Source organism: Anarrhichthys ocellatus, unplaced genomic scaffold (genome assembly GCF_004355925.1).
Source record: "Anarrhichthys ocellatus isolate YVR2014 unplaced genomic scaffold, GSC_Weel_1.0 scaffold81, whole genome shotgun sequence".
Classification (NCBI taxonomy): domain Eukaryota; kingdom Metazoa; phylum Chordata; class Actinopteri; order Perciformes; family Anarhichadidae; genus Anarrhichthys; species Anarrhichthys ocellatus.
Window position 1 is genome coordinate 872,106 of NW_022280111.1, and position 16,658 is coordinate 888,763.

At 43.7% G+C, this 16,658-nt stretch overlaps 1 protein-coding gene across 3 annotated transcripts in view; it reads left to right on the forward strand.

The window, feature by feature from the left end:
- usp45 (ubiquitin specific peptidase 45) overlaps positions 1-15,182 on the forward strand; it is a 35,710-nt gene extending 20,528 nt beyond the window's left edge. The window contains exons 9-18 of one of the 3 annotated variants that reach the window (XM_031874418.1): positions 5,851-5,938; positions 8,360-8,441; positions 8,788-8,879; positions 9,648-9,704; positions 9,903-10,037; positions 10,599-11,259; positions 12,004-12,101; positions 12,560-12,646; positions 12,840-12,984; positions 14,088-15,182. In XM_031874418.1, the coding sequence (XP_031730278.1) occupies positions 5,851-5,938; positions 8,360-8,441; positions 8,788-8,879; positions 9,648-9,704; positions 9,903-10,037; positions 10,599-11,259; positions 12,004-12,101; positions 12,560-12,646; positions 12,840-12,984; positions 14,088-14,218 (1,576 nt within the window). In that variant the 3' untranslated portion in view covers positions 14,219-15,182. The other 2 variants (XM_031874416.1, XM_031874417.1) reach the window with 2 other exon arrangements.
- Positions 15,183-16,658: the final 1,476 nt, after the last annotated feature.

A 16,658-nucleotide genomic window follows, 5' to 3' on the forward strand; every position in this document is an offset into this window, starting at 1 on the left:
GTGTGTGTGTCTGTGTGTGTGTGTGTGTGTGTGTGTGTGTGTGTGTGTATCTCTGTGTGTGTGTATTTGAGTAGTAGTGCAGGTGGGTGACCAGAGCATTTGACATTGGATGACTGGGTGCATCTCTGAGTCGGTTTGACAGTTATTCTGGTACCTAGCTTTCATCAGAAAGGTGTGTGTGTGTGTGCGTGTGCGTGTGCGTGCGTGCGCGTGCGTGCGTGTGTGTGTGTGTGTGTGTGTGTGCGTGTGTGTGCGTGTGTGTGAGCAGCCACCTCACCTGGTACCACCTCAGCCTGCAACACACATGCAGGCAATTGTGCATTCAGACAGCAAGCGCTGCACACACCTTTATGCATTCATACGCGTCAAATTCCAGCTAGGGCTAATCTATTCTACTGACATGCATTTAAATAGAGATTGAATATGCCTTTAAGCCTCAGCAGCACCCATTACCCATATGGTACACTTACACCACAAGCTGACTTGTATTGAGGCCAGTATGTGAACGCTTTGTACGTCCATCTAACTATAAAACAAGGAATCCCTGCCTGTAAGTATTTGTGTATGTCCTTTGCGTTCATCGGGAACCGTACATCCGATCTACTTGACACATGGCGGGTGTATTGCTGGTGACTCCAATATATGTTGAATATGGTGCAATTTGTTCATTTTTGATACGCTTTGAAAAAGCACGCGAACAGCGCTCTGTGCAGCAGAGTCAATCACGTCGTCTGCAGCGGGCAGGCTGCGGCTAATTGACTTGCAGTTGACTTTTGCTGCTGGATACACTTGCTTTATATTTTGAACTCTTCTTCACTTCCCTGGAGTCAACGAGTGATGAGCGACAACGCTGCAAGCAGCACTTCCCGGGGCTGTTAGGCCTGTTCCAAAGGGACACGTGCTGAGAACTGGATCTGCACCATGACAGTGAAGGCAAGCCCTAACATCCACTTGCATTGTTTCTTAATAACAAAAGGGAAGCGAACGACAACAAATATTGGGAAGTTGGAGGTTTCAAAGCAAAATCAGTTAATTAAAAAATTAAGATCTGATTAATCGATAATAAAAAGAATCACTAGTTGCAGCACCATGTAGTATGATAAGATATTCTACCTTGTTCCACTCTATTGGCGAGGTAAGGGATCATGGAGCAGCCAACCCCATACTGTAAACGTAATAGGGTTCATTCAGATCAGCTATGCTGCTGTTCTGAACGGTGAGCTGTGTGCTGAACAACCTGGTTCTTAGCAATAAATAATATTTGGGGGGAAAGAAATCCCAAATATTTACTCTTGTTTTATTATTTATAAGTTTCTAATTCTACAGATAGTATAAAACCATTCACTCACCGGCATCAGTGAAGCACGAGAGCAGAGGATTGATTGTGTGTCATTTTAGCAGCACCACTGCAGAATGACTATAAGGGATACAGTGAATAGTGTGGCCTAATCTTTACCTGCAACTGTGCAGAAATACCGGTTTCAACAGAATGCATAGACGTACAAAAAAAAAGATCTTGATTTAGAATTTGAATGTCAACATTATGAATGACGTTTGGAGAAATATTCGGTACAGCCCTGGTTGTTTTAACGATTGTGAGGAAATTGTGGTTTATCAAGTAATGGTCATCATGATTTCAGCTGCTTATTCCTATTTATATGGAAGAACTGGAGATTTCTTGTACTTTCAAGGCCTTATTCCCTTCAATGCTGTTCCCTTCAACATCCACAAAGTGTACCTGATTGCAGTAGCATTCTGAACTGGCCTGAACACTCGCATGCTTCTCTAATAAACTCCTCCACACAGCACCTCATCTACAGTCAGTCAGGTCTCCAGCTTTGAGCTGAAAGGACGAGGTCAAGGACTGCTTCTGTTTGTATGGTCCTCCATTTCAGTGACCTCTGTGCTCGCTACACTCTGTGAATATAGCATATATCATCTTCTTTTGTCATTCCAAGAGGTTTGGGTATGCCCTTCGCCTGTGGGCACTGAGAGCGCTTGTCCGTTTCTCTTTCACTGACTTTCCCAGTATGTTGGTGTTGATGGGAAGATTAATAAGGATATCTGGCTACGATAGGGGCCAGTTTGAGCGTTAATGTGCAGAACTGAAGCCCTATTGAGCCCAGTTTTTCATTTATTGGCTGTTTAACATGACGATTTGGCTATTTGTACCTTGCTTTTTGTTTTTGTAAATATCTGGCAGCTCAATATGTACGTAGTTAAATGTGTTTCTCGTCACAGTTTCATTTTGAATTTAATATTTTTTACCATTCAAAGCTATGCAACCAATGTGTTCATGATTAAATTGTTTACTAGCGCACAACATTCTTCATAGCTATAGCCTCTGAAAAAAAATTAAAAAGTCCCTGACAGCTGATTTGACTGATTGACTTTCAGGGGCAGCCCTGGAGTGTCTGTGTGTTTCTGGTCGTGTGCACATGTGCATGTGCGTGTGCGTGTGCGTGTGCGTGTGCGTGTGCGTGTGTGTGTGTGTGCGCGCATGCATTTGACCTCTACCAGCTGAGTACCCCACAGCCTGCCTCTTCCCCCTGCCAGCAAAAGGGGTCTGGTCTGTGCTCGGACCAGTGCCAGGCTATGTGGGTTGGATGGTCAGCACCACACACTCTATCTGGTGCCAGAGAGGGTCCCAGCTTGTACCAAGGCCTTGTTTTACTACAAAGCTCGTTGGTGGTGTGAAGACAGGGGAAAATAACTTTTGATTCAAATATTGATTTACCTCCTGGAGTCTGAGGTCAGGGACAGTGTTTTTCATAAGGCCGGTCTACTGCTGCTATTTGTTAAGAATGTAAGGCCCTCTCTATGCATGTCTAATGCATGCGATGAATAAAAAAGGCCACAGAGAGACATTCATCTACACCTGCTTCTTTCAAGGACTGATTCAATTTTCAGGACGGCCACTGGACACTTTCTTCTATTGCAAAAAAAAATGAAAGGTATGCTAGCTGTCTGCTCCATCCATGATGAGACTTTATGAGAAGCCTCACATCCCTGATAGACATAGCAGAGGACAACAATAGATTCCATCTAGTGCTCTGGCATGCAGGACACACACATCCACATTGATGTACACGCAGTGCAAACACAAAGAGGCAGGGCTAGCATACTGGTCTGCTCAGGAGGAAGACCTCTTTCAGGTTGAAGAAAAGAGGCAGATATTGATAAAAGTAATACAAATATTGTTGTGTGCGCACATATGCTGAGGCGAGAAACCACAGTCCAGGGATTCTAACTTAACAGTCTGGGGCCGGTATTTCAAAAGGATCTCACAGTTTTCATCAACAAAGCCATCTAGCTTGCTAGCGCGTTAACTACTTTACATAGAAGTCAACTGCCCAGTTAGCTCCTGTTAGCATAACCTACGCTTAATTAGCGATTGCTAAAAGTAGGTGGAAACTCAAGTCTAGTCTTACAAATGCTAAATATTATACAATTTGGACACTATATCTGTACTACCACTCGCTCCTTTTGTGAAATGGTCCAACTATGTTTTTCCTTCTGTTCAGACCAGGGGCTGGGAGTCGAGTTTTGGAAATCCTTTAGCTGGTCATATTGGGATCACCATGATCCAACCTGGATCCAACCTGCCAATGTTTTGAATTACTCGGACAAAGGCGGTGAGATCATTTTGATCCTTGACTAAGAAAAGGGAGATTCAACTCTCCGGATCATTTGGCTCTAAATGACAGGATTTTTCAATACTGGCCCCTGATGATAAGAATCCATTAACTTTGGTCTACCAGTGAATGTTAAAACAAGGATTGTTGATGACTCCTCTATGTCTATAATAGGAATAATTAAACCTGCGCAAATAAGCACAAGTTGATAAATACATTGTTTTCAGAGAAGCTGACCATGTAACGTCACCTGCGGCAGGTATGGATTTTGTTAGCGTCTCTCAATCTTGCAAAACCGTCGTGGATTGATTGGAAAAAAAGGAAACTAAAGAGACCAGAATTCAATAGAGGCTGTGTGGTTTACTGATTTAAGAAGAGAAAAAAATATTCAAACGTAGTTTCCTGGGTGAGATGTGGGAGTTTTATTGTTGTTAAGGATACAGTCAGTCAAATCAATAGAATAAATGTAGAATGGACGGCACAAAGCCCAGTTCAGATATGTGTATGGCTTTCTTTTGCACAGAGCTCTATGTTTTTCATGAACATATTGGAAGTCATTGAGACATAGATACATTTAGTTTATGCCTATGTGTGAGCAAATGCTGGATGAATGTACAATGTGAGCTGTGTGCGGGTGCATTGTGTCGCTCAGAAAGTACGTGTGTGTGTTTGGGGGCGGGGAGCTTGTGTGGCCTTGTGTCTGGTACTAACTCATCCGGCTATTAATTGTGTTCGCACCGCAGCTGTTTGCTTTGGCCAGATTGAGAGCAGCGCTACAGGGCCCTTCTGCTTCTCTCCACTGGGATGAGCTTCCAGACCTCCTCATTCCCACTGATCCCAACCAACCTTTTCGTTTTTTTCTCTCTACTTCCTCTGCCTCTGTCTGTCTGTCTGTCTGTCTGTCTGTCTGTCTGTCTGTCTGTCTCTCTTTTTCCATCTCACTCATTTCCTTCTCTCTTTTGCCATGTATTCCCCTCTCTGTGTCTCTCTCTCTCGGGAGATCGTCAGACTAGTCAGTGGAACGACAGGCGAGCATTCCTTCACATGCTGTTCACTTTTAGGGATGGTGCATAAGTGACATATGGGCTTTGTACCATCCTCACCCCTCCACCCACCCTTGCCCATGTGTCTGCACGGAAAGGGCATAAGAGACAGATATCGTGTCTTTATGTGAGGGTGGGGGACTCGAGGCTCCTCCAGACCTCCTGGTTATGACCTGTGTTGAGGGCAGGTGGTTGGCCATCTCTCCCCCAACCACGGACATCCCATCTTGGGCCACATGTCAGCGTGTCTTAGAGGGATGATTAATATTCAGTGAATTATTCCAATAAGTAGGATTATGAATGGCATTAATAATTGGATACAAAACACTGTCGCCAGATTGTGTCTACACCAGGATAATAAATAAACAAACACAAATGGCACAATATTGTGTATAATTATTAATAAAGACTGGTATGTATCTGGTGGGTCACAGTGACAGCAGATCTATTAATGCCACACTACTGTATAAGAACCCGAGGACTACTGGTGTAATCGATACAATACCATTAAAGGAAGTTAACCCACCACCCTCCGAACATCCTAAACATTTGACTGATGGCTTCTCAAACCAGCGATGTGGCCTCTCCGTGTGTGTCGGACCAACCTGTCCTGTGGTTATGTGGCTGGCTCGGCCCAACAGGTTGCATTGGCTCCGGCCCTGGCTGCCCAGCTGCCCCTGGCATCTGTCCTCACATCTGCTTCACTGCGGACGGCCAGGGGACGGGCCCAAGGAGAGCCTCTCCTCTAACCACTCCGGCATGAATGTCCAGGATGAATACCCACCAACAATATGGCATTAATGCGCTCAGCGAAAGGTCACGATAAGTTGACGGCCAGCATGGTAGAGCTGTGCTGTGACTACCGGTTGTTGTTGTTATTATTATTATTATCTTTGTCCTGTGCGGAGCACTTTTGGCCCATAATGGACCTCTGTATTCAACCCAATGGAACAAAGATTGTGTCAATTGGCTATTCATTTTAGAGCATTGTCTGCCTTTTAAGACTTCCTGCCTGCATACGATATGATTGAAAGTCTGTGGAATAATTTTGAATTATAGAAATACAGAAAAAAATGCTTGTGGACAAGATCTAATATTTAAATGAAATAATTGTTTTAAACACTGGCAATTAATTTGACTTTCATCTGTGTTTTTATTTTGTTTTTTCCCAGAGCGCCGCGCTTCAAGGGCTACCAACAACAAGACAGCCAGGAGCTTCTGCACTACCTACTGGACTCCATACGAGTAGAGGAAACTAAAGTGAGCTTACATACACACACATACTCCTGTGATGACCAAGTCCTGAATATAAGTGCTGTTGATCTATTTCCTTTTTTTTTTCTTTTTTTTTTTTTTTTTTCTTTTTTCAAAGTTTGCTTTAAGTTTTACTCTTCGTTACAGAAAGGTCCTTTAAATCTGTACAGAGTTACAGAGCTATTGCTAACAAACCCATCATTGCCTACTTTGTGTTTTGTGCTAATTATAAATTCATTACATTTTAGCATGCGGCTAACATTAAAACTAAGATGGTGAACATGGTAACATTACACCTGCTGAACATCACCGTGTTAGCACTGTAACGGTGAAAATGTTAGCATTTAGCTCAAAGCACCACAGTGCCCAAGTACAGCCCTCAGAGCTGCTAGCATGGCTGTACAACATTAATTTGTTTTCTTCTATTTGATGTGGCTATTTGTATTTAGTTTTTATTTTTATTTTGTCATCTTCAAATGTTTGCCTAATTAGCTGCGTTGTGTTTTATGGACTACATTCAACAATTGATGGAAGCAACAATGATGGTAGTTCACTTATATAATTCATGCTAATGCCTAAAATGAGTTGAGAGTAGCACCAATAACAGAATTATCTATAATTTGTTTGTTTTGAAAAGCCATGCTAGACTCGTGTAGTCATAATGTAAGACATCCAGCGGTGTGGGTGGCAGTGTAAGCTCTCACTGCTCACAACCCAATATCTGTTTTTTGCTTGGCCAGTCATTTTTGTTTTGTTTCAACCTGATGGTGCCATGTTTTTTGGCAAGTACAAACTCCCTTCACAGGGCAATTAGGAGGCCCCACAGCAGCCCTTTTAAGGGCTGAGCTGGCCCCTGTGGCCCCACCAGTGGCTATGTGAACCAAGGAGGAGAAGTTAGCGGGTGTGTTTAGTGGTCAGCCCCAGACCCAGGAGGGGCCGCAGGCTGGGCTCCCCTGCTCCCATTCAAACTTGTGAACACTGACAGTTGTGCCACTTAGGGGCCTTGCAAGTGGCACGACCGGCATCATTGTGTGATCTTGGGAAACCCACAGCTGCTGAATGAGCTCCGGGGCTGTCCCATTGTGCTGGGGGTCATCCACAGCCCCCCTCCTACACACACACACACACACACACTCATCAGCCCATCTCCCAATCCAATCAAGGAAGTAAAGAGGGAGGGGGGGGGGGGGGTACAGCCTCCTCTATTCATTCACTCAGAAACTCATTTATACAGCCAGCCACATTCAGAGATACTGTGGCATTTTAGCCGACATTGTTGAAGGATTTTTAAAATGAACGCAAACATTAAACTCGTTACTAACTTTTCTAATAAAGATCATACCTATTATAAGGTGTTTGTTCATATAGCTTCTTCAAACACCGGACAAACATGACACAAACAATTTTTCTAAGCTGACAGCGATGAATCTATACCAAGTGAACCTGAGTACACCTATTCATTTTGAAGAGGCACATTTGAGTAACACTTAAATTCCGTTCAAATAGCACACACACACTATCCTGTGAGCCGTGTGTCACAGAGCGAGACTGGTATTTTTAGCAGTGGGTGTCACCAACCTTTTAGAGCCCCTAAGTGTTTGTGTTGATTGGCCATTAGTATCAGAGATCTAAATATGCTAATTTGGCTCCAGTCAATTATCACCAATTAGCTGAGACGGCAGTTATTACTCTCTCAGGGCATGGACTGTCCTTCTTCGCCCTGTCTTCGTTTTAGTTTCCACCCCTGCGTCCTTGTACCAGCAACCCTCTCCAACCCCCCTCCCCCGAACCCCCTCCCTCGGCCCATCCTGTGTGGGACAGTGCACGCTGTTACTTCGGGGAAGGGGGAGAGGGAGGGTATGGGGTTACTGGTAATTAATTACTAGGAGAGGCTCAGCCTGGTTTGACTGCTGACTGAGTCGGGTGCACGCTGGCTAGGCTGGGATTAACAGGACTTTTTTGACCTAAATAGCCAGTCCAGTGTGTGGGTCCCGGGACAATGGGGGGCTGACTGGTCTCGACCGCAGACATAGACCGCGGCCAATTATCTATTGATTGGTGCTTTACTGTGGCTGTGCCTCTTCACAGCTCTGTCACAGACACACTCACTGACCACGTCACCTCCAATAAGAGGGCCCCGTGAAGAGCTCATAGACACACACAAACATGCACTGTTAATTAAGAGATTCACATGGTAACGTTTTTCGACAAGCACAATAATTATTTTACACTAATGACGCTTATAAGAGGTGTACCTGTCAAACTGAGCTGTGGGCTGGATTTTGATGTTTCACTAATGGATGTAATGGAGGGAATTCGTGAAAAAAAAAAAAAAAAAAGGTTGAATTTGTATTTTAATGAATGTATTTATTCGGCATCATTTTAAGCCTGCGTCATCATATTTGTTTTTGTATTTGTTGTGTCTAGAGGGTGAAAGCAGGAATTCTGAAGGCTTACAACAATCCCACAGAAAAGACAGCAGATGAGGAGACCAAACGCCAAGTCAAAGGTTTGTGATCCCGCTGTAGTGGGTAGCTGGCCCAGATCAACAGTCCCATCTTGTGGCAGTTAAAGGAACTACAGCTCAGTTAGTTATCAGGCAAAGGACTGGTTTGATGGAGGACAGAGCACAGTTAGATAAAGCTTCACTGCTACCTATACATTTCTACTGTCAACACTTTAAACTAACCAGCTTCTTAAAGCAGATGACTCTTATCTCCTGATTTTATGGTCTGTGTGTGCCGCCTGTCATGTATGTCATCGTAATTTCGTGACCACAGAGGTTTAGTGGAGTGAATTGACAGATTATTCGTAGCATTATTCGATTAAAAACAATGTCTTCTCTGTCCCACCAGCATACGGAAAGGAAGGTGTGAAGATGAACTTCGTTGACCGCATTTTTGTGGGCGAGCTGACCAACACAATAATGTGTGAAGAGTGCGAGCATGTAAGTATGCACGGGGGTGAACAGGCACGGCTCAGTGTGATGACCTCAATGCAACACATAGGAGCACAGAGTCCACCAGATCACACGTTCTTCGGCTTCAGGCAGTAATTGCTTTTTAATATAGAAAACGTGTAACCGTGCCCGCTTTTCTTTATGTTTCATTTTATTTTGCTGCGGGAAGCACGATAGATTGCCATACAATTTCCAGCAACGCTGGCATTCTCCATTAACTATGAATTGACAGGTATTTGTCACTGACCTGAGGTGTAGCTAACCAGTATTGAGTTGCCATTTCTCTTCTAGCTGTTACATCCAGGGGACATTTTTGACTATGATACCCACAAGCAAAGGATGTGCTGAAAAATAAGTCAGAGAAAAAAACAGAACCCGGCAGGAAAAACAAAAAGCCCTTCAAGGACCCGCTCAAACACCAACTGTTTGCGGCAGGCGTTTACAACAACACAAGGGAGCTCAGAGTTGTTAACAAAGCAGACGCCACTATGAAAATTCATGAACATCCTTGAAGGTAGAAAGCAGGTGTGGAGCTGGAGAGGAAAAAGCTGAAAAATAGCCGCTTCCCAGAGCTTCACGCAGACTTATAGAAAATCTGCAGCAGAGGTTGACTGTCAACAACTGGCTATGATTCTGACTATTTAGAAAGATGATGAATATATGTGTGTGTGTGTGTGTGTGTGTGTGTGCGCGTGTGCGTGTGCGTGCGTGTGCGTGTGCGTGCTGACACTGACTTCCATGTGATTTGTCTTGCAGATCTCCACAGTGAAGGAGGCTTTCATAGACATCTCTTTACCCATCATAGAGGAGAGGGTGAGCTGCTACAATCTGTGCAAATATTATCAAAGGATGATAATTATCACTCTCCTACAGACACTATACCTAAGTTAATGAGAAGGAAAGATAAAATGCCACAGTTATTTGACAGACGGCTAGATTGTTTTTGCGTTTGGCAGGTTTAAGTGTTGCTGATGGCTCCAGAACTGAAGATGCTCTCTATGTCGTACTCAGATATCAAAACCCTCCAACCCTGGTAGGCTGGGGAAGGGCAGCCGGGAGCAGGACACCCACATGGCTCATAACAACGACCAGGTCCTTGCCGCAGCGCACTCTGTCAACAGAAACACGAGGAAGCTGAGTGGACAGGTAGGGATACGTAGGGCCGAATAGTTTGACGCTTCATTCGTAACGCTGACATTCATCTTCTAAATCAACATTCCAATGCTGCGCACCTTTTTTTTTTTTTTTTTCTCCAATGTCCATTCATTGTGTTTAAACGGGGTATTTCTGCACAGTTGCAGATGAAGTTTAGGCCACAACTTTTCCAATGACTCCAGAGCATTTGTGAGTCCCAAAGTCAAAATTGATTGAAAAACGAAACATATAATAATTTTCACAACATGCTTTTATCTCATATTTATCTTATATTCATTAAAGAAAGTCACCAAGATGTCTTGCTGTGTCATATTGTGCACGAGAGAGAAGTTATCTCATTTCAGTGGAATCTTTTGCATACCTTTACTGGTAATGTAAATGCTTTATTTCACATTTGAGCAGTGCAAACTGTTATGTCGGCAGATGTCCATAAACTTTTATTGGAAACTAATCAAGATCCTTTTCAAACGTTAAAACGGACAAGTAAAAAACACAAAGAGTCTGCATCTCTGACAGAGGCTAATGTACTGTATCTGTTGTTCTCTCCTCAAGAAGCAGCAGAGCCGGAGGTCTTCGAGCTCTCTGGAGGAGAAGGGAGCAGGCTGCAGTGCGGAGCGGCCAGAGGAGGACGGGGTGGCCGCCGGATCAGCCCGCGGTGTGTCCGTCTGCAAGATGGCCGCTGCCGGCAGCCTCTCGGACGGCAGCGAAAGAGACTCGGCTGCTCAGGACAGCAGTAATGACGCCGACAGCGAGGCCTCGGAGAGCGAGTGGGCCCCACGCACCTTCTCCTCCAGCCACAGCCACGGGCACATGTCCACCCCGTCCTCCACCTCCACCCTCACTCCGTCCCCCACGGCCGTCTCCGCCACCTCCCCGTCCTCCACCACGAGACAAGGCGGTGCCGTGGAGCAGCTCGTTACCGCAGTGTCCAAAGTCAACATCGGGTTCACTTCGGGGGAGTGCTCTCCTTCGACGCACTGCTCTCCAGAGGAGGCGGGAGACACGCAGTGCCGGGACAACCTCCACCATCAACACCACCAGGGGGCCTTCCAGGCGCTGTCCCACAGTTACACACCCAGCTCCAAGGAGTGCTCCATCCAGTCCTGCCTGCACCAGTTCACCTCTGTGGAACTGCTGATGGGCAACAACAAGCTGCTGTGTGAGAGCTGCACTGAGCGCAAACAGAAACAGCTGCGCAAGAGCAGCTCAGCCGGTAAGACAAAACATCTGGAACAACAAAGAGCTTTGAGGATGAGCAACCGGGCTGTAAATTGCCTACCTGCGATCAGTTGATATGGTGCAATTTCATTGCAAAATGATTCTTGATTATTGTCAGGTTATTGTACATGTGATCATATACATCACAGGTTGTCCATAGGAAACCCTTAAAGCGATAGTCCTCTCACAAAACCCGTCTTTAGAATATCAAACTCATCCCCTGCAGTCTTGATTGTTAGTTTCATCTTCCATGGATACACACAGCTTGAGTTCTTACCAGTTACAATAGATTCCAACAATGACCAGATCCTGCTCTGGAAAATAAATATATTAAAACGTCCATAGAAACTTCTCAATCCACTCCTGGGGGCGGTGTAGTTCACTTCTTTGCTCTCTGACTGTGTGCTCATAATGTTCCAAACACTCATATTCCTGCCACAATACAGATGATGTTGAGTTCATCATTAGCAGCGTGTGTTTGCACACATCAGAGCAAGAGCCAATTCTTAGTAGTGTCAAAATGAAGGGCTACAATCCCACTTTTGTTTTTTTTGCAATTGCCAGTTTGTCCTTGGCTCCAGTTGTTCGTATGATCCTGTAATGAAGACTTGCTATTTTCAGTGTGTGCCTTAATCCCTCAAATCTCTTTTTCCAGAGATTCACGACTTTGTTAGTTTGAACAAAACAGAATTAAGTTTTTCACAGTTAAACCTGACATTTTCTGTGTGTTTTGTGTTAGACAAGAAGCTGGAGAAGATTTACACCAGTGCTAGGAAGCAAATTCTGATCTCCTCGCTGCCTCCCGTCATCACATTGCATCTGAAACGCTTCCATCAGGTGAGCAGCCACACGCTGCCTTTTTCTTGCCCTTCATTTTATCGCGCATATAGTCAAATATTGTATTTGATGCAGTGGTGTGTGTTTTTTATGTCTTCAGCATTACATTTTGAGTTGTCAGTCCGTCCGTACCATATGAACGCCATATTTCTCTCGCCCTCTTGGACTCAAGGATGAACTGATGAGAATTTGGTTGTCAAAGATCCCTGTGACCTCACAAAACATGTTTCTTTTTTTCTCCATAACTATAGAGTTCATATGCTGATTATGTCGATGTCAAAGAAATGTCCAGTAGTATAAACTGATGAAGTGATGACATTTTGGACAGACATGGATATGAATTGCAACTTACCGCAAGGCGGTGATTCCAGTTTTGAACCAAAACATTGACAAACTGCGGCTTGTGTTCGTTCTACATGCCTAAATGTTCAAGCGCTGCTCTGTTTTTGTATTTCAAGGCAGGGATGAACTTACGAAAAGTGAACCGCCATGTTGACTTTCCCCTGATCCTGGATCTGGCTCCATTCTGCTCGGCATCCTGCAAGGTAAAATATACTCTGTGTACTTCTCTTCTAGCTTTTTGAACTCTCTCATTTACCACTACTTTACCATTTCTGTACTATTGTTTCTAGTGGTCCGTTAATGAATGTCCGTGGTTGACCTCAATCTCAAACATTTCTTTTTTTTTTTTTATTTCTTTTTCCCCTTTTTGCTAACCTTCCTCCTTTGTTTTACTAGAACCTGGCAGCTGGTGAGCGTGTCCTCTACAGCCTGTATGGGATTGTTGAACATAGTGGCTCAATGCGGGGGGGCCACTACACTGCGTATGTAAAAGTGCGCTCTCCCCAGAGGAAAACGGAACAGCACCACAGGAACCAGTCAGGTCAGGGTTTGACTCTCTTGATCTCCTTTAAGACCGTTTGCCTATTTTCTGTGTCGGTGTGTTTGTGTGCTGTCCATGAAAGAGGTCAGCATTTTGCAGCAAAGGCCTTTCCCCTTGTGACCGTGAACATGTCCTCTACAAAGGGCAAGGTGAATAGATGTCTTTGTGCTCTATAGATCCATGTTGTTTTCTCTCTCTCTGTTCCTCTCAGGGCCGATGTAATAACGGTAGTTTGGAGCAGGAAAAAGCCAACAGCCGAGTAATCGGCCGATAAAGAATTCACATAAAAGAGATGAAGTAAAACCAGCCAGCAAATTGCATCAATCGTAGCTTATTCATGTTCATTAAGAGCAAAAATTATCAAAGCGATTTCACAAAACTTTTGCGAGTTGTAGTAATGACCAACATCATTTTTCTGCAAGATCAGATTTTGAGTCAGTTCAGAGTTGTTCATCTATATGGACACGAGCGCACATCAGTGACAGTCCACCTTCTCTCTCTCTCTTTCTCCCTTAATCTCTCTCAAACACACACAATCATTTCCATAATTCACAACATGATTTTATCTCACGAAATATTCTGCTTCAATCCATATTTGTTAGCGTTTGTTAGTGTCAATGGGTCCCATATTTTTGTAGCTGTCCTGCTTGCAGCGGTGCAAACAGAAGGGGACAAGCACCTGTATTAACACACATTCAACACTTCATTCAAAAACCTCAGTAGGTAGCTTTAAATGTAAAAAATGACATTCTATACAGCCCTAGCGGCTCGGTCCGATCCAATTTGTGCGGTGTGGCGGTGGGTGATTATGACAATGATGACCGTGTTGCGTGCACGGCTGGTGAGAGGAAAGCAGACAGACCTTGCTAAGTTTAATGCATATACAGCACAAATAGCCTATGATGTATATTATTATTATTATTTTTTTCATATATTTATTTGCGGTTACGCCGTTGCGCTTCGCAGCAAATGCTTTGCACCCGTTGCAGGTCCACGGCCCGGGGGTTAAGGGAACCCCTGGTTTGACATACCCCGTGTATTTCTCTAATGTGTCTCTGTGCCCTACAATATTGACACACTGTGTGTGTTTGTGTGCGTTTCAGGTGCGAGGGAAGCCGGGAGCAGCTTCCAGGGCCAGTGGGTGTACATCAGTGATACCACCGTTCAGACAGTACCAGAGTCAAGGGTACTCAACTCTCAGGCATACCTGCTCTTCTACGAGGAACTGCTGTAATGTGACTAGCAAAAGCATTTTTTTCCCTAAATGTCTGTTTTGCTTTGTATTGTTTTTTTGGGTTTTTTTTTGGTACATGCCTGTACTACTTCTCATACCTTATCTGTGAGTGGGTGGAGGAGAGAAAAGGGAAAGACTTCACTGTACACTCATTTGTCTTACGTGAGAGGAATGACCGTTTTGCATACAAATTATTTGAGTTTCCTGTTTTAAAAATCCTTCCCTTTAATGAAGGATGTCGGGAGAAAAGAGTGTTACTGAACATGAGCTGTTCTAAGTTTATCGTCCGTCACGATCAGGTGCCCGAGATATTAACTGAATGAAGGAGTTTTCTACAGTAACTAGCAGGAAATCAGCAGGATTATTGCATGCTAAACTGCGCTCAGCACTGACTAGTTGATGTCAAGTGTGTGTGTGTGTGTGTGTGTGTGTGTGTGTGTGTGTGTGTGTGTGCGCATATACACACACACACACGTATGAGTGAATGAGTGAGTGAGAGACAGGAGAATGTAGATTCAAGGTGCTATGTGTATCATTTTCACTTTGCTTCTCTCGCTGCATTCTAAGCAGTTTCCTTTTTGCGGCTCATATTTGTTCAGATGTGTGCTCGATTGTTTCTGGCGATGGCAGATGATAGATGGTAAGAAATGGCAGGAGAAAAAAATGAATTCAGACAGGTTTGTCCTTTTCAGTGAAGAGAATGGAGCGTGAGGACATTTAGCCGCATTATCCGTGACGGAGTTTACGTGACATACTGGCGTGCATTTGGGAAACACGACTAATAATACAGCACCATGGGCGTTAAAGGAGCAGTGTGTAGGATTTAGGGGCATCTGTTGGCAGAAACGGAACATTATATTCATAACTATCGTTTCATTAGTCTGTAATAAGTAATACATCAAGTGAGAAGTAGTCGTTTTATCATAGACTTCTTTTTGCAACCAGAGGAGTGGCCCCCTGCTGGCCTTTAGAGAGAATGCAGGTTTAAGTCACTCCCTCATTGGCTTCACTTTTCAGAACCGGAGGTTGCCGCCTCCTCAGAATGGACAAACCAAACACCGGCTCTAGAGAGAGCTTTTCACCTTTTTACATTACCTAAAGGCCACCGTAGTCCGCTGACGGGCTTGGAAAAGGCAGGGGTGAGCGGAGGGGTGTCAAGTTGATTGAAATCTGCAACCTCGTCACTAAATTCTACACACTTCTCCTTTAAATAGCGACTAGTTATTGCCTCAGTCTTTACCCTATGTATGTATGTATGCTGATGATGATAACCAAGCTATCGCAGCTTACAGTCGTTTTCATCGCCATACTGGTTTTCATTGTTACACATAGCACCTTTTAAAGAACAGCACAACAGTTATTCTCCAGCCTCCTTTGAAAAGGTTTTTTGTTGTTTTTTTTACATCAGAATGTAAACACGTAAGACTATCAGTTAATCACATTTGCCAAAGACAAGTTTTTTGCAACCGTAAATCAGAGCAGAAAATTCAAACCAAACACACGGAGGAGTTTACTTCATACAGTTTCTTTAACGTTTGTTCTTTCAAGGCCGTCAGTATGGTTCTTGAGTGTCGCACAAAAAAACCGCACTCGGCTGTTTGTCAGACCAACAAAGCACCTTGTCTGCCTTCATTGTTTTTCAGCTCTGCTGTTACTGTACATGATCACTCACAAACCCCTTGAGTTGTTGAACTAAGAGTCAGCGCTGAGACTATCCTTAACACTATCAGTGAGGTTGAACAATAAAATAACTTTGACAAAGAAACTTAAAGGCTTTAAAGCCCGACTAGAATAAAAAAGAAACGTCTTTGCTATAATGTGCATGGGTCAATGTAAAAAATTATTGTATTGCTTATTCTTGAAATGTCTGTCAAATGAGCTGTTCATCTTTTTCTATGAAAATATTTTAGATGAAAACAAACAAAAACATTTTTCTTGGTTGTTGGACATTTGCCAAAACGGTAGAAAGAACCGGGCTGAACATGTGCGTCACAATCTAGCAGGTTTATTTTTTATTTGTTTTTTCAAAACACGGACAAATTCAGTGCCTGTGCTTCAGGTTTAAGAAACCTGTGCATGGTGAGAGGAAAACATATGCAGATTGAAATGCAAAGAGGGATATGTGTGGCATATTTATGTACAGTATAACTTACTGTAAGCAAAAATAAGAGTTTATGTAATTGTACATAATGGAAACGATACACAACCATGGTGCTTCAGGCGTGCAGTTCTTTCCTCAAGACAGATTTTGGTTTCCAGAAAATCATTTAATTTCATTTCTGAAATGATTTAAACATTTGGAATGAGTATACTACAAACTGTATCAAAATAAATCTAATTTATGAACTGAATATTCTACAAGACTCATCTTTCTCTCTCTCTCTCTCTCTCTCTGTGTGTGTGTGTGTGTGTGTGTGTGTGTGTGTGTGTGTGTGTGTGT